Source organism: Anolis carolinensis, chromosome 5 (genome assembly GCF_035594765.1).
Source record: "Anolis carolinensis isolate JA03-04 chromosome 5, rAnoCar3.1.pri, whole genome shotgun sequence".
Taxonomy (NCBI): Eukaryota; Metazoa; Chordata; class Lepidosauria; order Squamata; family Dactyloidae; genus Anolis; species Anolis carolinensis.
The window spans coordinates 133,926,581-133,949,042 of NC_085845.1; the positions used below are offsets into that span (position 1 = coordinate 133,926,581).

General features: G+C 37.5%; 1 protein-coding gene across 5 annotated transcripts in view; it reads left to right on the forward strand.

Annotated features, from left to right (window-relative positions):
* Nucleotides 1-22,462, forward strand: part of grm8 (glutamate metabotropic receptor 8) — a 713,612-nt gene that overhangs the window by 599,623 nt on the left and 91,527 nt on the right. For all 5 annotated transcript variants that reach the window (XR_010006674.1, XM_062982302.1, XM_062982304.1 and 2 more), the window contains exon 9: nt 20,251-21,186. Coding sequence is in view for 4 of the 5 variants with exons in the window: in XM_062982302.1 (XP_062838372.1) it covers nt 20,251-21,186 (936 nt within the window). In the remaining variant the exon portion in view is untranslated. The remainder of the gene's footprint in view (nt 1-20,250; nt 21,187-22,462) is intronic.

A 22,462-nucleotide genomic window follows, 5' to 3' on the forward strand; every position in this document is an offset into this window, starting at 1 on the left:
ACCTGTATCTATGACAGAACACACAGGGAATGGAAAATATTTTTTAAAAAAATTAGGGTTAAATCCAGTTTTAGTTCCCACTGAAATAGATTCAGATAAAATCTATCCTACACCATTGTAACAGTTTGATTCTGTCTCTGTCTTGTGCGATACTTAATTTTGTAGTTTGGTGAAACATTTATAAATAGTTGTTCGAAATTTTTAGTGTCATAGTTCAAGACAGCAGAACTATAATTCCCATGATTCTATAGAATGGAAAGATGACATTTAATTAGTTAGATACACTCTAATAAAACCAATTGAATTATGCAAGCACTAGTTAGCAAATTTCATCAATTTCAATGGTTCTGCTGTTGTTGGGGCTAATTGTGGACTTGGCCTTTATATTGCTATTAAAATAATATCTGCTGGAGATTTTATAGAAATAAAGGGTCTCAACCTTATAATGTCAGGATCTATGAAAGCTGAACTGAGGCACATGTGTAATGGTAAGTATATGTCTTGGGGAGAATTTTTGAATTAGTCACAATTAAGTTATAAGTGCTCTTTCATTTTTGTCATTCTTATATAAGGAGAACATTAGATTGGATCAAGATTATATTATATTTTAAAAGGCAATTACAAGTAGATGGACTCCCACTCACATGTCTCTCTTTATATGAGCTATGGAAAAGGAAATTGTAGAACCATTGAGACTAACTGAAAGAAAATGGTTGTATAAGCTTTTATGAATCTCTTTCCCTCACTTAGTCTCAAATGTGCTGCAAAATTCCTTTGCATACTGTTCCAGATGAACACAGCTATGCCTTTGAATATATATTGACTATTTTAAGGTGTCTGAGAAGCAAATTCCAAAATTGACTTTGGAGTCAATATACTGAATAGAGTAAAGCAAATATCACAAAAATTTGCAAGATTTTGAGTTCTTCCCCTCTTTCCATTAACTGAAATATTAGAAAAAAGGATCTGAATGTACAGAAAATAAGAATGAAAATTGTTAATTTGGGTTGGGAATTATGGATGTTCAGAATATTACAGTGAAATGTGAGACATTCAAATTAAGCTAGAGCAAGCAACCACCTTTTATTTAGATAGGACTTTGGAATCCAAAATGAATTGTTGTGGGGAATAAGGATGTAAATCTCCATAAATTTCATTGTCACATTAAAAATGAATATTTTGCCATTATTCTTGCTGTGAGAAAATCAGCAAAAAACATTCCATTTTACAAGATCACATGCCATTCAGCATTTATTCTGCTTAAGTATTTGTGTGTGTGCAGAAAATTCTGCTTTCTATGCAGAACATGTGGGGTTTTTTTTTAAGCAATTTTATTTACTTCATAGCAAACGATGATGCTATATTGTGCACAAACAATGCACATTTTAAATGTAGAATAAAACCTGACGTGAAGAATCTTGGATTTCTTTTTGTGGCTGTCCTAATGGTTTCAAAATCTATATTTCCTCCAATATTTTAAAAACATCCTTCTTTAATCTCCTCTTGTAATTTGCTGTCTTTTCTTTCTATGTATTGAGTTTAGTTGGATCAATTTTCCTCTCACTTAGGATTTACTTGTGAACCATAAAATTATAGGAGATGTTTCTGAATGGGTATTTATTTGAAAGAATTCTTTAATCTCTTCTGTATATTTATCAAGATTTTCTTGATTCTTCAATAGAACTTCATTAATTCTCCATAAAAATCATTTTCTTGGAATTGTGATTTCTATTGTTGGGCAGTGGTTGACTGCCCAACAATAATGAGCTTGACTGGTTTTGAGCCTTTTAAAAATATTTACTAAATTCTTAGTGATCCAAATTATATCCATTCTTGAGTATGACTAATGTCTAACAGAGAAGAAGGTATAATCTTTTTCTTTTGGATGTAAGAACTTCCAGATGTCTACAATTGAAAGTTCTTCAACCATATTCCAGAATTTTTTTTTTGTAATTTTCCTTGATTCTCCTGAATTGGCTTTAAAAGTTTTTTAATCCATGTTGAAATCCATGGATGTAGGCTCCCAGCAAAATCATATCTGTATTCTTAATATCTTTTATCTCTTTCCAAAGTTTTTCAAAGAAAGAAGGTTTTTCATTGTAATCTGCCTCTTGTGTCTGTCTTAACCATTTGAGATTGCCGGAGTTTGGGGATATACAATACCAGGCCATTCCTTTTAGAAGTTCCTGCTGAGATAAATTTTCTCTTTGTCTTTTTTGTTTTAAGTATTTTGTGTTTTGTTGTTTAATGTGTGTCTCCTGCAGCACTATAATATCAGCATTCTTACTTTTCAAATAACAAGACTTTTCTTCTCTTGTTTGGTGAATTCAGTCCATTTATATTAATAGGAATATCTTTAGAGTCCTCATTCTTGTAACAGTGTGTAATCATCCATTTGTTCTGCATGGCCTGTTGCTGTTGTCGAGCATTCTCTTGGTCCAATAAATACTTTGTGGTTGTCATTTCTTTCTGTTTTCTAAGTTCTGGTCCGCTTGATTCGCATGCATTCTTTTTGGTTGTGCTTGGGTTTGTTTTTCTCCTTCTTCTGATCTTTCCTCTGAGTCTAAAGCTCTTTTAAATTTCTCACAGAAATCCTTGGTCTTCATGATAGATGTTAACCAATATTTTTGCCCATTATACGATATCATCACACCTTCTGGATTTTACCATCAAAACCTATAGCCTATTCTCTTAGTATAGCAATCCTGGTATTCCTATCACAATCAAAACTTTGGTGTGTGCTTGGAACACATGGTTTCTTACTTTCCTTTGTATAAACCATATTATCATATCTCTTGGAAGTTTTTTTTTTCTCTTTGTGGATTGAGAGTGGACTTTGAAGATCCTTTCCAGTTACATCCTGGCTGTTTGTTCTATCAAGGATTTTGGCCACAATTTCCATTATTACCATATCCAAATCCTGTATTGATATTTTCTCAAATATCCTTTTGTAGATAATCCAACTTCTGAAGTGGGGCTGAGTCTGGAAATAACTTTCTTTTCTGTTCTTGCTGCTCCTGTTACTTCAAAACACCACCCATTGCACCTCTCATCAGCTGCATATCTTCTCTCATGTCCTGCTGACACTTTCCTATGTTTTTTTTACATAAACTCAGGCTTGAAATGCAAAATCTCTGATAATAACAAAAATAAAGAACCATTTAGGGTACAGGTTTTTATTCCCCAGTTTACTTCCTGGGAACATACCAAGTCAAGATTTATTTTACACCCTGGTAGCATGAAGTAACATCACAGTTACATTTGGTGGGGATGAGAGAGAGGGCCTTCTCGGCTGTGGCCCCTCAGCTCTGGAACTCCCTCCCTAGGGAGATTAGGTTGGCGCCCTCCCTACCATCCTTTAAGAAACAATTGAAAACCTGGATGTTTGGGCTAGCCTTTGGAGAGACAGCTGTTGGATGGCCAGCCTCATTATAATTCTATTCTGAATGTTATTAGGTTCCTTTCATTGGGGTATTTTAATCTAATGATTTTATCTTATATTGCTGCTATAGTTCCCCCCCCCCACCTTTGAAGTTGACTGAATTGCATTGGTGGTTTTTGATATTTTTACTGTTGTATAATTTTTTGATTTAACTTCTGTTTTATCATCTTCTTGTGTTTTACACTGTGTATATTGTTAATGTATTTGCGCTGTTACTTTTGTAACATTGTGAGCTGCCCCGAGTCCCCATGGGGAGATGGGGCAGGGTATAAATAAAGTTTTATTATTATTATTATTATTATTTAAAAGATTGTCTATTTTGTTCATTCTGTGGTGGTTGCTATCTTATGCTATTCTTCAGCAGTGTTGTCTGCATTACATAATGAGCTTGTCTGTGCAAATTCAGCAATGGGCAAGAGATTTTGAAAGGAGAAATGTAGTCTCATAGACAATTGACTTGTGACAAGAGTAATGAAAGGATTGCTTGAACCGTCTTTGGAACCCATTATCACTGTATATTTAAATTTAATGATGCATGAATTCCTGACACAGAGATACAAGCACTCGCACTTGAGCCAAACAAAACTAGTTTTGTGCTCTTTCTGCAATAGGCCAAAGAAATCCCTCTTCCTATATGAACTGTTACTTGTTTTATATTTAATAAAATTTCTGCACCTTTTTGATTATTGGGAAGCCTGAAATGGTGTTGATATGAGGCTGCTCTATTTGTAATGCTGGGACATTATGGGAATGATAAATTATATAAAAACATGGGGACAGTCATTGTTTTTGGTTGTAGCTTAGCTTTTCAAGAACCCTTTCCCCAACAGCTAAAACAATGACAGACAGAGAGACAAGCAGGATCAAGCAGATTTCAGGAAATGTCTTTGCCTTTTCTGCTTAATATTGCTCGTAGGTAATCATATCAAACTACCTTTCATGATTCCATAGTATTGAGCTATGATAGTTAAAGTGGTGTCAGACTGCATTAATTCTACAGTGTAGGTGCATCTTGCAAAGGACGAGAGTGGTGGTCCCTTTTTCTCCAGTCACAAAAGCTTGACTCTATGTTTAGTTTCTTGTCATATCCCATGAGGCTTCAGTTGATTCTTTGGCTTGATTATTTTTTAAAAAAAAAATCTTAGCAAATGAATCCGTAATATATCCTTGGCTTATTTCTCTGATTGAGGAAGAAAGAAAATCTTAGGAGAAGAAACAAGAGTGATTGCTGACACACTCAGGCATCACAAATAATAAACTTGGATTGAGTCTACGGTTTCTTTAGCTAGTCCTTCTGCTAAAAGTGCTGATTTATACACAGTAAAGACCTCTTTGGGCATTTCTGAAATACATTGTTTAAATACATAAGGAGAGAATTTCACATCCCCTCCACTGTAAATCTGTTTGTAAAGAAGAGACATGTATGAAGAGAAGAGCTCCTTCTACCTTTGAAAGCTCTAAATGTGAAAAAGGACCTTATATTTTTGTTTATGAAAGGGCTCTTCAGACCTGCAATATTATGTGTGTACAACTTGAGATAGACATATAGTAGTTTCTCTCTACATATTTAACCAAATGTGTTGGAAAATTGGGATGAGATTTTGAGATTATTCTGATTTTAGTTTCTCCTTTGCATAGATTCATATCTATGGATATTTCATAATAACAAGGTTACTTTAGTCCAGTGGAGGTTTAATAGAAAACCAATTAAAAATACCAAAAAGTGACATTTTACTCATGCTTGACAGTTTATATTAAAAACAGCAATACAGATGTTGCCTTTCCCCCTGCTTTTGGAAATTAAACATGACAATTTATTCAAACCTTCAGTTTTGTCTTTTAAAAAATGCTGCGGTCCCATCCCATTTTTAGGGTGTATGTGAAATTCTTCTCTCTGTTTACAAGTGACAGATTGAGAACTAATTGCTATGCAAAAATCTACATTTTTGTTTAATAAATGGCAGTTGGTTAAAAAAGGGACTCACTTCACTTTTATTACAGTGACAACTGACAAACTTAAAAATAATGCCAATTGATATCTCATGACCTAGTATTTTGAAATGTGTCAGGCTTACAGTGTAAATCAGAACCTAAGAAAACAGGACTGGAATGAGATTTACATTTCTAAACTACTGTTCCTCATTTGATGTGCCACCCAAACTGCCTCATCTTTTTGCTTAGTGTCATATGCCACAATATTTCTACCCAAGTTTCATTAGAGAGTCAATGAATCATAATTTGTCTTCAAAGATAAATATGCTTTTTTCTGAGCTCTTTCAACCATTTTCCTTCTGGTGCCCTCTTCTGTACTGAACCTATGCCGCAGAGAAATGACCATTTGGAAAGTGCCCCTTTTTTGGCTTAATAAACATGAGAATCATCCAGAATTTGGGAAGTGGTTGCCCAAAAATTAATTTTTCCAGATTTGTTTCCAAATGAATCTGGTTCAATTTGCTAGCCAAAGACATTTTACTGTCTGCTAGGTTCTGATATTCTCAGAGAATCCAAATCAGAAAGTTCCCACAAATAGAGACATGATCTTAAAATATTACTGGAATTCTCTAAGACAGGGCTGAAACAGTTTCCATTTGTGACTGCTTTCTGCCCAAGAAATGTGACATGACTCTAGGTATATAATACACACTTCCTGAAAATAAATCTGCATTTACTAGACTGCTTTTAATTTTAGTGCAGTGCAGATGAAGAAATTTCTGCAGAGTCCACTGCAAACATTGCATATTGTTGCCAACAGATTCATGTAAATGGGTAGTGTTCAGAAACCTTTTACTGTTTCCATTTTTTTTTTTTGGTTAACCCAACATTGAACTAAGGAGATCCCATTTGGAGTCGGGACTCACACTTTAAAAAGCAGGGCTCTAAGGCATGTATAAACGCATAACCTCGAGCCATGCATTTGATACTGCTTTATAGTCATACTCTCTACATATTCCTTGGTTTAAGGCATAGATGTCAAACTTGTGGCTCTCCAGATCTTTGAGCCTCCAACTCTCAGAAGCCCAGCAAGCTTGTCCAATAGCCAAAAATTCTGAGAGCTGAAGTCTTACACACCTGGAGGGCCAGAATTTTGTCATCACTGGTCTAGAGCATACAATAGGGACCATGAACATCTCCCAATCCCCCTTTATTGGGCAGCAGCCATTGCAATTGATGGACATCTGTCCCCCTGTTGATCAGAAAGCAGCTGACTGGTGTTCCCACTTCCTGTCGCTAGCATAAGCAATCTCCTGTTAACCGGGAATCACAACAGATGCCCTTCTTCTGGCTGTCATAATAAGGTCACTCATGAGGAAGATTTTGGATATTGGTTAGCTCTCTGGCAAGGGTACCTATTGATCAAGGAGATGTAGGGATTTGGCTCAGGAGACACTATGGTCCTCTTCACATGGTCCCTGGAGCTGTGCCACTTTGCTGGCAGTTGCTGACAAAATGGCAGGCATGCAGGGTAGCAACCCTGCACACTCTCCCTCCCTCCTTCTTCCAGCACATAGTAGGGATGGGACAAGGCATTTTAGTGCCCTGTCCTTATTCACATCAGATTTGGGAAAGGGCGGCAACATGTGTTGTCACATTGCCCTTTTCCCCATCAGATGGAAGAAAGGGAAAAAATGTGGGCAGTTCTGTTGGAGCTACCCGAAACATATTTCTCTCTCTATGATAGCAGAGGAAGCACCTTGCAATGCTTCCCCTCCACTTTGGGAGGAATGGGGGTGGAGCCAAACCAGTATCATCTGATGGCACTCAGCAGGCCTCATCCAGAAGAGGAAAAAGGGCCAAGAAAACCCAATGTGATAAGGTATTATGTAGCTTTGTAACAAATGTGATGACTCATTCAAACTGTCTTAGGACCCTTCCAGACAGGGCCCAAAATGTGGACCCTGTCAGACACCTCAGGCAAAAGAGGATTATTTTAAAGCCCTACTTTGTCCCAAATTAAATAGATGCTACATTAGATACGGGCCTTCCTGAAATGCTCAGGTCTAATGGTGTATGGAACCTGTAGAGATAAACTCCTCATACTGCTTCCGCAGTCCCAGGAATTGGTTCCCACAGCCCAATTCGCTTCTTTGGGCCCCATGAACCTGGAGAAGAGAAGAGGACACCTCCCTCTGTGGGGATTTGTAAAAGGCTCCATTATGTAATGGGTTGACTGGAAAGACATGTGTCAGCAGCTGATTGGCTGAGTGTGCCAGGAACCAACATTCTGATTGGCTACTCTTTCTAGCTTGCTGCTGAGAGAAATGGTTTGAGCACGCACTTTTACCTCAGAGAGCAAAAAGGTAACAGCTATGGAATTAATGGATGCTGACTCTCTGAAGGCTGTTTTAAAAGGTCTGTTTATTCCCTCTGTTCTCTGAAGAAGTCAGAGAGACTACTGTATATATTGTTGCTCTATGTGACCTATTGAACTGAAGTAAAGTTACTGTTATCTATTTCACAAACCTGAGCGGCATGTTATTACACTGCAGGGTAAACTTTGGTTCAGGAGCTGTAGTAAAGCTTCTCTTTATTTACATCTACAACATCCAACATCTCCCCAACCCCTCCAAAACTGTTAAAATAAGAAGAAACTTACCAGGTGCCATACGGCCTCTGCACAGGCCTCCTAGTGTGTAGAAATGACATGCCAGGAGGCAGGGGCCAAATCTTTCCTGTCCCCCCACACCAGGAGGCCTGCCAGAAAGGCCTCATGGTGCCCAGTAAGTTTCTTCTTATCTAAAGAGCTTTGGGGGGGGGGGGGTTCGGTAGTCACAAGCCAGCAGAGTATTTACCTTGCTGGCATGGGAACTCCAACCGGGAAAGCCCATTTTTAGGGGGCTGGGCTTGGGGATTTGAACCCACTCCAAAGCAGGTTTAAACTCTGTCTGGAAGCATCCTTAGTGATTTGTAGCCAATATTCTACATCATTCATATGCTAGTTGCTGCATTTATCAGTTCCCCTATCCTGGTAGCACCAAGTTATATTTCATTCTGCTGTTTATCAGGTGCTATAACATGTAGCCTCTCTGATGTGGAATAGTTTTCATACATTTCCGTTTACCATCCATACCTAATTGCCTTGGCACACTTTTCCTCACATTGAGAAAGCTCGTGCAAACATCCATTTTAGCTTCCAATGATTATACAATATTTGACCTGCTTTTACCTTCATTTCAAAGGACATGAAGGAAATCAACTTAATTCAGTGGTATTGCTTTTTTCTTTGTAATGTTTTCACTATGCTCACACATAGTTGTGCTGGTGTTTTAATCCTGGCTGCTACTACTTTGGTAAATATATGTACTTTGAATACAAACATAAATACAGTAGACCATCAGTTAACCAGTACCCAGGTGAACTGGGAGATGCCAGATAAATTTAGTTTATGGTTACTTCTAATATATTTCATTTCAATATAATATAAAATTAATGCACAATTTATGGAATTGGATAGTATGGGATTTAGTAATAAGTCTAACTAATACTAAACCCCATACTATACCATATAATAAACTGTGTATTGACTTGAAGTTATATTGAAATTCAGTAATTAAAAGCAAATAAAGTCAAACCATTTTATATAAGTAACATTTTATTTAAAGTATTAGTTTACTGGATTTTTTGCGGATAGCTTGAGAATTCTGGTTGCTTGGGTTCTAGTTAACTGAGAATCTACTGTTTGCAGAGTTTTTGTAAACAGTATTCCAACTTTTTGTCTGAAGAGAACATTGGGTAACATAATAATTTCATTGTGAGTCAAAATTTTTCAGACTCATGTTTGTACGAAGAATCTGTGTTTTGACACATGTTCTTAGTAGTTATGATTGGTGCTTTAGTAGCTAGATACTGCACATTTAATGCTAGGGCCCTTCCACACAAACATATAACCCAGAATATCAAGGCAACTAATCCACAATATATGCTTTGAACTGGATGAGCTGAGTCCACACACCATATAATCCAGTTCAATGTGGATTTTATACAGCTGTGTGGAAGGGTCCCTACTACTTTGTCATAGAACTTAGGCCCCTTCTACACTGTTCTTATATCCCAGAATCTGATCCCAGGTTATTTGCTTTGACTTGGATTATATGAGTCTCCATTGCCATATAATCTGGGATAAACAGATAATCTGGAATCAGATTCTGGGAAGGGTCTTAGACATCTATGACATATAATCTGGAATCAGATTGTGTAGAAGGGTCTTAGACATCTATGGAGGAGCCACAGTGAGCTCTTCCAGACATTTGGGAGTAGAGAGCCTTGGCAAATAATCCAATTTTTCTGTTGGTTTCTGATTTGCTTCTTCTCACAATACTTCTGGTCATCTTAAGTCCCCTTTGGAAAGATAAAATAGGATATAAATAAACATCATCATCATCATAATCATCATCATCTTTTTGATTCAATAGTGATTCCAGCTCACAGAAAACTTCAATCAAGCATAGTTTTATAGGGTCTTAACATACAAATTAACAAGAAGCAAAAGAACTACCCTCCCTCTATGAGTCCTTACAATACAGCCCCTGCATTCACAGGGGATACATTCCCAAATTTTGCATATAATAATGAATCCTATTGAAATGAAAGGCCTCCAGTCCAGGTTTAAACTCAGTCTAGAGGACCTAGAAAATGCCTAGAGATACCATATTTTATCAGAAATGAATAAATAAAATGGTGGTGGTTAAAGGCCCCGGAGATATGAGAATGTACTGTATTCAAACCAAATGCTGTTTAAAAAAAAATCTCAGTAAGGTATTGCTTACAAAAGCTATCAGAATGAAGAACTCTTGCTTTTTCATCTGTTGGTATGCTTTCATTATAACCAGCAGGTGAGAACTGAGGTCTCTGAAATTTCGGATAATGTCCCCAAGGGAGAATCCTGATTTTAAAATGTGCCATGAAGAAAACAAATAATAAAAAGGTAACTTGGGGTAATGAGGAAAAATGTTTGTTTCATTTCATTTAAAAGAATGTGCCCAGCCTGGAGTCTGAGTGCATTAATGGCAATTAACATGTACAACTGTTAAGCTATTAATTGAGCCAAATGGAAATTAATTCCTGAGTGCCATGCAAAACCAATCACTTGCTCTCTACCTGAAAGCTAATAGGCAGCTGGCATAGATCATGGTTCAATAGCCTAATATGCTCCATCTTTCCTCAAAGCGCTCAGCTGCAATTAAACAGGATGGCTATGGAATACAGTTTTGTACAGGCCTACTTCTGTTTTGGAGGCAGAACACTTTGTGCTACATATGTATTTATCTGTACTTCTACTTCTCAATTTTGTATTCTCTCCAACTCTTGCCCTAGACGGATTGTGCCTTTTCCTTATAGTAAGGAAAAGGTAAACAGATAAAAACTTCTTAGTCCTGGAGCCAGCCAGCCCTAGGAAATAAAGAAGTGGAGAGGTTAAAGAAGTTGGTAACCAGTGTCAACAAAACATAATCTCTCAAGTGTGCAGCTACCCAAACTACAAAATGCATATGTATCACACAGGATATGAAGAGACTGAACATGCATAAAACTGGAATATTCCCTGAAAATACTAGCATTCCTTGAAAATAGGGTCTGGATTCTTCTGTTCATAATTACTACTTGCAAGGATTTTGTAAGATAGAGGGGAATACTATCAATCATAAAATGTGGTTATAAGACATGTATTGTTTGCTAAACATAATCAGGTCCAAATCTGTCTGTGGAAACTATGTGAAAAATGGACACCTTGCATTAAGCATCTAATGTGAACATTGTTTTTATTTTCTTATGCACAGTGTCTTTAATTTTTGAATTCCCTAGTCCATTCATATCCATACTTCCATATTTGGCCTATATTTATGTGTGTGTTTGTGGCATTATTTTGCCAGTTAAAAGTACTCTTCTATTCATGTTTTACAACATACATATCTGACAGATATTATTAAGGATAATAATTGGGTAGCAAGAGTCCCCTTCTACACTGCCATATAACATTCAGATTTTCTGCTTTGAACTGGCAGTTTAGAAACATATAGTCCATTCAAAGCAGATAATGTGGATTATCTACTTTGATAAACTGGATTATATGGCATTCTAGAAGGGGTTTGAGAGTGGAGAGGAAAGGAACATTTTTGTCACTGACACATAGGATGAGATCCTGCATTAGAAGATGTATCTCTGGAACATAGTTGTGATTTGTCTCCCCTGTGCAATCTCACCAAGACCACTTCTTCAGTTTGGCAAGTGCCCCTGTTACCATTTCCATGTTGATGATGCATCCAGCTATATTTATTTTGCTGTGCAATATGCATGCAGCTCTGTCCACATCCACGTACATGAAAATGTATTTGGGAGCTGCCATACTTTGTTACTATATGCTGGTGTGAACTGCTCCAGTCCACATTTTAAAATTCTGAAACAGCTTATGGGGGCTAAAAACAAATGGAGTCATGGACACATGTGGCTAAATGGAAGCATAATTGGAAAACAATTCTCATGATAACTCTCTGCAACCATTCCTTTGTTCTGATGTTTATGAAATTAAACAGAACTTGAATTTATACAGTGGCCACCAGTATGGCAGGGAAGTGACCCCAATGAAAAACGAGATTCAAGAGGGAAAAAGTAATAGCATGAGGAGAGTGTGGAGAGACAATGACAAGAAATTTGCTTGTGTACACATTCAGATATCCACATCAGTGCTTATGAATTTGAGTGCATCTCGAAGAGTCAATTTTTTTTAAAAAAAGTAAACTTCTGGTGGATGTCCCCGTCCATCTTGCAGATTTTTAAAATCTGCTACAAATGAATGTGTCAGGATGCCAGTGGAGTATTGACTGGGACTGACAGCTTCATTTTTAAACTTGCTGTCAGGTACCATGATTTTTGCCCCACTTATTTGTCCCTTATTTTGATGCTGTCTGGAAGCACCCTGGGAGACCAGAAATGAAATTCCTGCTCAAGCATGGAACGCTACTGGATGACTTTAGGCAATCTAAACACTCTCAACCTCAGAAGAAGGCAAAGATAAATCTCCACTGAAGTAATTCTGCCATGAAAACCTCATGATAATTTCACTTTAGAGTCATCATTTCTTGGAGGCACACAATAACAAATATGTACACACAGCAGAATTGTACATATTTGCTATAAGAGTTAAATGGGGATTTCTCTCCGCTGAACATAAAATTCTGACCAACTGATACATGTTGGGCTTTTCTTTGCGCAAATTCCAAATATAGATAATGTATTTCACACATTAGTGCTCTTTTATTGTGAATCTAAGAATAACAGAACAATTTCTATGCACATATACTTTATAAATACACGATTATTTAATCAATGTGTAGAATAGAATGAAGACAATAACAATTACTAGAAAAATTGTTGTAAGATCCAGTTTATCAGAACCAGTATTCAGTTAGTAAGCTCACAATCAAGTGGCGAGTTAGGGAACATTTTTAGTAAACCTTGACAATGTAATGCAACAAAACTATCAATCCAGATTCTTGACAGTTTTTATTTTTGACATTGCTTGCATTTTGATGGATTGGTTGCCCTTGACTTATTTCATAACTACAACATCCATTAAATATGTGAAATTCCAGCATGCATCTACAGTCTATCAAGACTTATAAAACTGTATTGTACTTGGAATCCAATTATCTCCTTTGGATACATGATGAATTGCAATTGCTTTAATAGATATGATTTCCATATAATTCCTGAAATCCTTTGGACAAAGTGAATCAAACATTTCTGGAATATAACATCCAAAATAAATATTTGGTTCAAAAGCATGACTCTATTGCTGTTTCAAAAAGGGTGGAAGCCTGTGGTTCTGAGGTAGAAACATGGGTTGGATCAAAAAAAGTCCCAGATTTTCTCCTCATAGAGCTAGGAAAGAATTCTGCCTGGAAACCAAAATAGCTGTTGTCAGAGAGTCAATAAGGTAGATTGATAAATAAAGCAAATGTCTACCTTTCTTGGGGTAGTTGTGGGAAAATATGCTAACTTCATTTAATTCTAGGCAAGCCAGTTTTTCCTTATTTTGGTCTTGCATGAAATAATGAGGTATTTCCAGTATTGTTTTATTTACATGTTAAAACCAAGATGCTTGAAATTTTTTTTGCATAAAATTGTGTACATTTTCTTTCTTTTTTTCTGTTCAAAATTGTCTTCTACAAAACCAGTATATGTTATGCAAACAACCTCCAGAAAATTGAAAAATGTCATTTTTATACAAACTTATTTTTGCAAATAAAAGTTTGGGAAAGACACAAAATACATTTTAAAAGATTTTTTTTTTATCTTGGGATACGTTTCTCAATGAGATTGAGGCATTTTACCCTTCCCAAATGTGAAAATCTCAACCTTCAAGCTCTTACTGTCCTGAATAAGATAAAAATTTTGTGTTCTGGCAAAATCTCCAAAAATGAATATCATATCCTATTTGTATGGGCCAGATTTAGTAGGATACAACTATTCCCAGCATGGAGAGACCCATGTTATAGCTTCCATTTAAAAACCAAAGGTGAGGTGCCTCTTATGACTTCATCAGATGGCCAAAATTGCCTGTCTTATGACACGTGGACTTCAGTTGAGGCATGGAACCTGTCAGCTTCCATCATACAATGTTGATCCACTTCTGGCAGGGCTTCTTGCCTCAATTGAAGTCCACATGTGATAAGAAGCTGCTTCGGCAACTCGGGATGCTTCCCATGTTGCATAGGAAACAATGAGTGGAAGCTTTGTTTTATCCCAGATGTATGTGCGTGTTTATAATCAAAATAAAGGTCACACTCATCCCCATCTGTAAGTCAGAATACAGCATATTCATTCCTGAATGGACAGTCTTGAAGCAGATATAAAGTCTTCTGAGAATAGAAATAAGAATGGAATATAGCTGTTGGTTATGCTCCACAGTGTAGTCTGAAGTCAGAATATATTGCCATCATGGTGAACCTCTGTAGTTCTAAGTCTCAGTGCTTCTTGGATGGAACATTGTCTAGACACTCTGGCTGAATGCATCCTGGAGCATATTAAATTTGTTTTCTGACCAACAGCTTATTTTTGCTTTTTTAAAAAGAAGATTGACAACAGAAAGGGGGGAAAACAATGTTTCTCAATTTCCCTTCCCTTTTAAATCCAGAGTCATCCCCCCCCCCCCCAATTGTTTCAGAGTTTCTTCAAACATATAGAGAACCATAGGTAGGGAAGAGAAATTTCTGGTTAGGGGATTCTGTGAATTGTAGCATCATTTGTTTGTACTTTGGGTTTGTGGATCACATTATCAATCAATTGAATGGTTGCACCAGGGCCCAAAAGCCGAATGAACTCATTGCCCTCTATACTTAACATGTTACGCTTATGCCCTAGTTCGCAAAACAAATGATCTAAAAGATCAAACAGCATACTAAACACAAGAGATTTATCTTGGCCCTGTCATTCTCTGTATTAAATAGAACAGGGTTTGTGTTTTATATTTGCTATGGGATTTTTCCAGGGCTCTAAATGAGACAAATTAGAAAGCAAAGCAAAGAAGATGATAGTGAGAATGATCATGAAAATGTCTTTAAAAACTGTGAGAAAGCCAAATCAAGAACATTGTGGCTGACTTAATACAATTTTAGAAAGAAAATAACAATACATTTTATTGATTAGCCCTTACCAATACCAAACCAAACAACAAGGCTTGATAGGACTTGATTATACTCTGTAGTAAGTTAATATAAGACACTTCTAACAATACAGTAAATAAATATGATAAAACTGAATATATACATCATATTAAATAAAGCCCGACTGCTCACTGGAGGGAAGGATATTAGAGGCAAAGATGACGGTTACATAATAAGAAGACAGGAAATCTTGGAGAAGATAATGGTGCTGGGGGAAATGGAAGCAAAAAGGAAGAGGGGCCGACCAAGGGCAAGATGGATGGATGGTATCCTTGAAGTGACTGGCTTGACCTTAAAGGAGCTGGGGGTGGTGACGGCCAACAGGGAGCTCTGGCATGGGCTGGTCCATAAGGTCACGAAGAGTCGGAAGTGACTTAACAATAAATCACAACAAACTGGCTCTTTGACTTAGAAATGGAGATGAGCACCATGCTCCAGAGTCAGACTCGACTAGACTTAATGTCAAGGGGAAATCTTTACCTTTACCTTTTCGGCAGTCTTAATCCAGATCAAGGTCCAGCAGATGGCAGCTGCTGTGGTAGGAGGGCCATCGCTGGTAGAAATGTAAGTCATTGATGAAGAGCATATATCTATCCACGAGCCAATTAATATAAGAACAGACAAGAAGACACATGATACAGAGTGAGATGCTCCCCTGCGTCATTCACCATGTCCACTGGTGCTTAAAAAAGCATAGAGAGTATCATCTGAGCCAACTTTTTGCCACATTATAGTCATTCATTATGCTTCTGTCTGCCCTGAAGGTTTACAAGAATGAAACAAAATGGCAAGAAAAGGGCAACTTTTCACATTCCTCTCTCTCCTCCTCCTCTTCACAAAAGAACATCATCATCCACTTAAATTGTATCAGCTAAAACTGAGCCATTCTTTTCCACAATACAGTTACATGCAAACAATAACATCTTTCCGACTAAAAATTGTTAAAAGGGTAGATGCAAGTCCTATGGGCTTTCGACTTCCTAAGGTCATAACAACTAAATATGAGCATGAAATATTGCAATCATTTACTCTTTTACAAATATAATTAAGAACATTAGCTATTTCATTTTTTTATTCACACATTTTAAGACTTCAAAGCCCCACATTTTAGTCTTTAAACTTCCCAAGTCATAACAGCCTATGGCTTTTGAAACCCTTTATTTCCATAAATTAGAAGCAATCATGTTTACCCAGAATATTCTCTAGCTCTCAAACCAGTGGGGTGTCATAATATGAATTATGTGTTACATAGTTTGTCAGAAGCACTGGAATGAAAACTATTATATGAATCATTACTACTGACCTTCTCAAGATGGGGATTTATTACCTTTGCTGCCACTTGAATGTGTAACCTGTGGGACATTTTAAAGTACATTTAACAACTGCAAACATTCTGGGAGGCATCTTTTACCTTAAGTGTGAGGACAATATTGGGATGAATTTTTGTGAAATACTGCATAGTATAAGATTAAATGAATATGGTAGCTGCTTCCTTTTGCTCAAAAGGAGCCCCAGTGGAGAAGTGTGTTATAGCACTGAGCTGCTGAACTTGCAGACCGAAAGGTCCCAGGTTCAAACCCCGGGAGTGATGTGAGTGGCTGCTGTTAGCTCCAGCTTCTGTCAATCTAGCAGTTCAAAAACATGTTAATGTGAGTAGATCAATAGGTATCGCTCCGGCGAGAAGGTAACGGTGCTCCATGCAGTCATGCCGGCCACATGACCTTGGAGGTGTCTACGGACAACACCAGCTCTTCGGCTTAGAAATGGAGATGAGCACCAACCTCCAGAGTCAGACATGACTGGACCTTTACCTTTACTAGAACAGTATGGGGCTACCATATGTTGAAGTCAACTTAATGGCAGTTAACAACCATTATTATTGCATTCCTTGAGACATTCTTGATGCTTCAGAGTTAACTGTTTTTGTACTTCTAGTAGTTCAAGGGTAACATTATAAGGAGCAGGGCTGGTGAATTCATTAATCACAGTCACAGAGTGTATACCATTCAAATACAAAGCACGATGTAAAATATCATGACAAATACATATTGCATACTTTTCATGGTAGTGCTATCATCCCAGGATTTACTCCCATTACCTTGAGGATGAGAGAAGCAAGTCTAACTCTTGAATGTCACTGTAGTTATCCCTATAACGCAGGTATGGGTAAACCTAGAAACGGGGGCTGGATATGGCCCCTTGGGCTCTTTTTTCAGCTCCTCCTTTCTCTCGCCATCCTATCCTTTCCTTCTCTCTTTCCTCCCTCCCTCCCTCCCTCCTTTTCCTCCCTCTTTCCTTCCCTTCCACCCTTTTGTCCATCCTTCCTTCCCTCTTTCCTCCCTCTGTCTCTGTTTTTCTCCGTCTTTCCTTCTTTCTTTCATTCCTTCCCTTTTGTCTTTCCTTCCTTCTCTCTTCCCTCCCTCCATTTCCTTCCACTCTTCCTTCCATCCATCCTTCTCTTCCTCCCTTTCTCTCTTCTTTCCTTCTCTTTTTCCTTCCTCCATTCCTCCTAGGGGATGTTTAGCTGCGAGAAGAGAAGGTAGAAAGGAAACATGAGAACCATGTTTCAAAATTTTAAAGGGTGTCCCATTGCAGAGGAGGGAGGGGAAAAACTGACTTTCTGCTGCTCCAATGGTTTCAAATGGCAGGGAAAGAGATTTGACTAAAAATATTAGGAAGAACTTCCTGATTGTAAGAGCTTTTGGAGAGTGGCATAGGCTGCTTCAGAGTGTAGTGGCATTTCTGCAGAGGCTGTCTATCAGGAGTGCTTTGATTATGCCTCCTTGCATGGCAAGGGGTTGGACTGCATGGCCCTTGGGGGTTTCTTCCAGCTCTAGGATTCTAGGATTATACATAAGGAGTAGGCAATATGGGGTCTAATGGATACCCTTTTTTCTCCCCCGTCCACCATCTCATCCTGACCAAGGCTAACCCTTTTGGAATTCAAATGTTTTCTGTCTTTCCTTCACTCTCTGCTTCTGAAAGAGAAGAGAAGGAGAGAAAAGGGTGGGGGGATTTGCGGGGAAGCCCCTACTTCCTGGCCCCCCACCCATCTCCGGCCTGCATGTGGTCCCCAAGTTAGAAGATTTGCCCATGCCTGCTATAACTGCTTCTCTATAACATTTTGACTTCTTAAAATGGGGAAAGGACATGTTTTCCTGAAGTACCAGAGAAATTGCATCTTGGCTAGAATCCAATTAATTGATAAGTTAGGTACTCAGAGAGATGGGCTTGTTGTGTCTAGATCAATCATTGAGGCTCATTGGGATTTGCTGCATGGGAAGAATACAACAGTTTTCCCATCTAAAGGATTTTCTATTCTTAGTGAAGACATGAAACTAGGGTCATATGCTTTTAGTTAGGTCCAAAATCCCTCCATCCAGGGCTCAGTTTAATGGCAAACTTATTTTGAAAATCTTTTATTAGAAACTTTTTGTCTTGAAGTTAAAAATGAAACACAAAATTATACCACTGTCATGGACATGTTTGAAAAATGTCACTCATTCCAATGCACACTCCCATGCAAAGTGTGTGTTGGATAAAGATTGAAATATGCCATTTTCAGGAATTGAGATATTGTCATTAGCTTCACCAAGGCTACAGTTGTCTTAACTTTCTATCACTCTACTGCCTGGATGCTTACTCATGTCAAATACATTTCCCTAGAGATCTAGGAAGGATAATGACTACATTGATTATTCCACTATTAAAATTCTTTAGAAAAAGTGTGGACATAAAGGAATGTATTGGATGATAATAGAGAGTGGGGTTGAAATGGAAATTCAGCAAGCAGGGCTTGTTTTAATTTCTTTTATGTTAACAAACTCCGTGGAAATTACTTCATATCCATAGACAAACAAAGGAATAATTGGTATCATTATTAGTTATGATGTCTGCGGTCCATTTTTATTGATGCATGCTTTGTGTGCGTGTTAAAATTTATGCAGTGCAAAGGGCCTTCTTGGAGATTGTATCCTAGGGATGCAAAGAATATTTAGAAAATGAAGAAGGTTGTGACACTGAAACAAGAAAAGCAAGGGGGAATAGAGCTGGCAAAAATGTTACCAATGACTTTTGGATGAAGCGGGGGCACACACGGGTAAATAATAGAGAACAGCCAATCTCAGAGTAGAAAACTCTGTGAGAGGAGGATTTTAAAAGATGGTAAACATGAGATTTAATAGAAAAACAGGGAAAGAACCTCTCCACTTGGATCCCAAAAATCTGAAGTGGAGATGAAACATGATCTACTATCACAAAAGCATTCCATTCAGGACTTTTAGGATGCACATCTTCAGTTTGTCAGAGAAGGTTGATGAACTTGTTTAATTACAACTCCCAGGATTCTATAACATTGAGCCATGCAATTAGAGTGGTGTCAAACTGAATTAATTCTAGATATATATTCTTGATAATCTTTTATTTGATTTACTAGCCAGTAACCTACCAAGGAGTTCAGGAACCCCTTGAAAAAGAATAAGAAATATTAAGTTTAGCAATCATACACATAGTGTGCAAAATTCAAAATTTCTGATGGGATACTAACCAATGTAATTAAAACATGAAGTATTACAATAGCAATGTTCTAGAACAAGCAAAGCATAAGACAAATTTGAAAATTTAAAAGAGGATATTTTACTTCATGATTTTTATTTTTTAAAATAGAGATAAAACCATTTAACATGATTCTTCATAGTCCTTGATGGGTCAGTTGAGTTTGTTTTACATTATACTGTAAGAGGAACTAATTGCAAACCCATATGCCATTATTTTCTAATTAGATGTTTGAGGACTATGTTTGCACGTGATTTGCTCATAAATTCCTTTTTATAGGATGCCTTGCTTCAAAAGTAGCCTGGAGTCGATCAATCTTTCTTGCAGATGTCAATTTGGTCAGCTGTAAAGAGGTAAATAGAAACTAATGACACTCATCAAGCTCCTGGCACGAATGATTTATTGGGAACAATCATTTAATAGTTTCATAAAGTCAATATAAGAGGGGGAAAACAGGTTTCTTATCAAGGTAAACTGCATTTGGACTGTCAACACAGAATGATTTATGGCAAACCCCAAGCCAGGATTAGGATATTATAAATGAGAGAAAATGAAAGGCTCATTATTTTTTTCTGTCCTTAACATATATAACCACAGGTAGAAGACATGCAGTGGAGCAACAAAGAACGAACTCACCCCACCTCAGTCTGCAGTCTGCCATGCAAGCCTGGGGAGAGGAAGAAAATGGTCAAGGGAGTGCCATGCTGTTGGCACTGTGAGCGCTGTGAAGGTTACCATTACCAATTGGATGAGGTCACCTGTGAAATGTGCCCATTTGACAAGAGACCCAACCTTAACCGCACAGACTGCCAACAGATTCCTATCATCAAGCTGGAGTGGCATTCCCCCTGGGCTGTCGTACCTGTCTTTATAGCTATCCTTGGGATCATTGCCACAACCTTTGTCATTGTGACCTTTGTGCGTCACAATGACACACCCATCGTCCGGGCCTCTGGGCGTGAGCTCAGCTATGTCCTCTTGACTGGGATTTTCCTCTGCTACTCCATCACCTTTTTAATGATTGCAAGCCCTGATACTGCCATCTGCAGTTTCCGACGGATCTTTCTAGGCCTTGGCATGTGTTTCAGTTATGCAGCCTTGCTCACCAAAACCAACCGGATCCATCGAATATTTGAGCAAGGGAAAAAGTCTGTCACTGCTCCTAAATTCATCAGCCCAGCTTCCCAGTTGGTAATTACTTTCAGCCTCATCTCCGTACAGCTTGTAGGAGTATTCATCTGGTTTGGTGTTGACCCACCACACATCATAGTGGACTATGGAGAACAGAGGACTCTGGATCCAGAAAATGCCCGTGGAATTCTCAAATGTGACATTTCTGATCTATCTCTCATTTGTTCTCTTGGATACAGTATTCTCTTAATGGTAACATGCACTGTTTATGCTATTAAAACAAGAGGAGTTCCAGAGACCTTCAATGAAGCCAAACCAATTGGATTTACTATGTACACCACCTGTATCATTTGGTTAGCTTTTATTCCAATCTTTTTTGGAACTGCACAGTCAGCAGAAAAGGTGAGTGACAACAACCTCTATTAAATCCATTTTATGTTCAGCTTCAATGTTTAACATCACAGGTGATTGATTCGCAATACTGGATTCAAAAGCTATCCTGAAGTCAAATCTCAAAGGGCTTTGGAACAGGTATGTGTTTAGAAAAAATAGATTGTTTAAGAACAGTCTAGGATTATCTAGCACTGATAACTGCTCAATAATCTGAACATTTAAAATATATTAGTGCTTTTCCTTATTTTCACCAATTATTTTTTTTTCCTTGTAGCATTTTGATATAGAAAATGCAAATTGAAAATGAATAAATGATTGAATAGGATCAAATGTTTTCATTTTGTATAGGGGTGACATCAAACTTTTTAAATAAAAAATAGAGCATTCCATACCAAAGAGAAATACAGTTGAGTTCATAGAAAAAACAGGTATCTTGATTAAGTGTGTTCAGAAACTAGTCTTTTCCTTTGGTGGTACAAGCAGAAGATAAAGTCATGATGCTGGTTCCATAGGATTGACATTCATGTACAGAAATTAGAATATACAATACATACTATCTTGACTAACTTTGACAAATTTGTTTATGCAGAGATATTGGATATGCTGATAGAGCATGCCTGCAGAAAGTTACACACGCACACTAGTGACCTGACTATTCTAATTTTCATGGTAGTGAATTGAAGATTTTAACAGCCTGCATTGTGTGAAGATGTTTCTCTCTTTTATTTGGTCTGAACATAAAGCCATTTTGCTTCATTGGGTGACCTCACGTTCCCACATTTGGTGGGAGATAGAATAATTTCTTTTTGTATCTGATGTAGATTGGCATGTCTTTTGTTCAACAAGCTTTAGCAGGATAAAATCGACAATGTTTGCCTTGTCTCTTGAGGACTGCTTAGGTAGATTTTTATACATTTCATTTTTGAAAATGTAGTGTCAACTTGGTGAATTGCTACTGAAAAGTTGAGAAATATAAAAGTGCATATCAAACTCTTTCACTTACATACACATGCATACCTACATATGTACAAACACTCGTATAACAAATATCAAATAATGCTGGGATAGAGGGAGTGTCATGGCTGTCAATATACAATTTTTTGAGTGAAAGATTTTGTAAAGTGTTCAACCGATGTCTACCTGATTAAAAAAAATAATGAAAACTACAGTAAATGAAAGAATCAGCCTTATGACAGAGATAATAACTACCAATGAATTCAGAATTCTGTTCTCTGTGACAGATTCCCATTTGTTATCAATGTTCAGGTATAGAGATAGTCCCCAA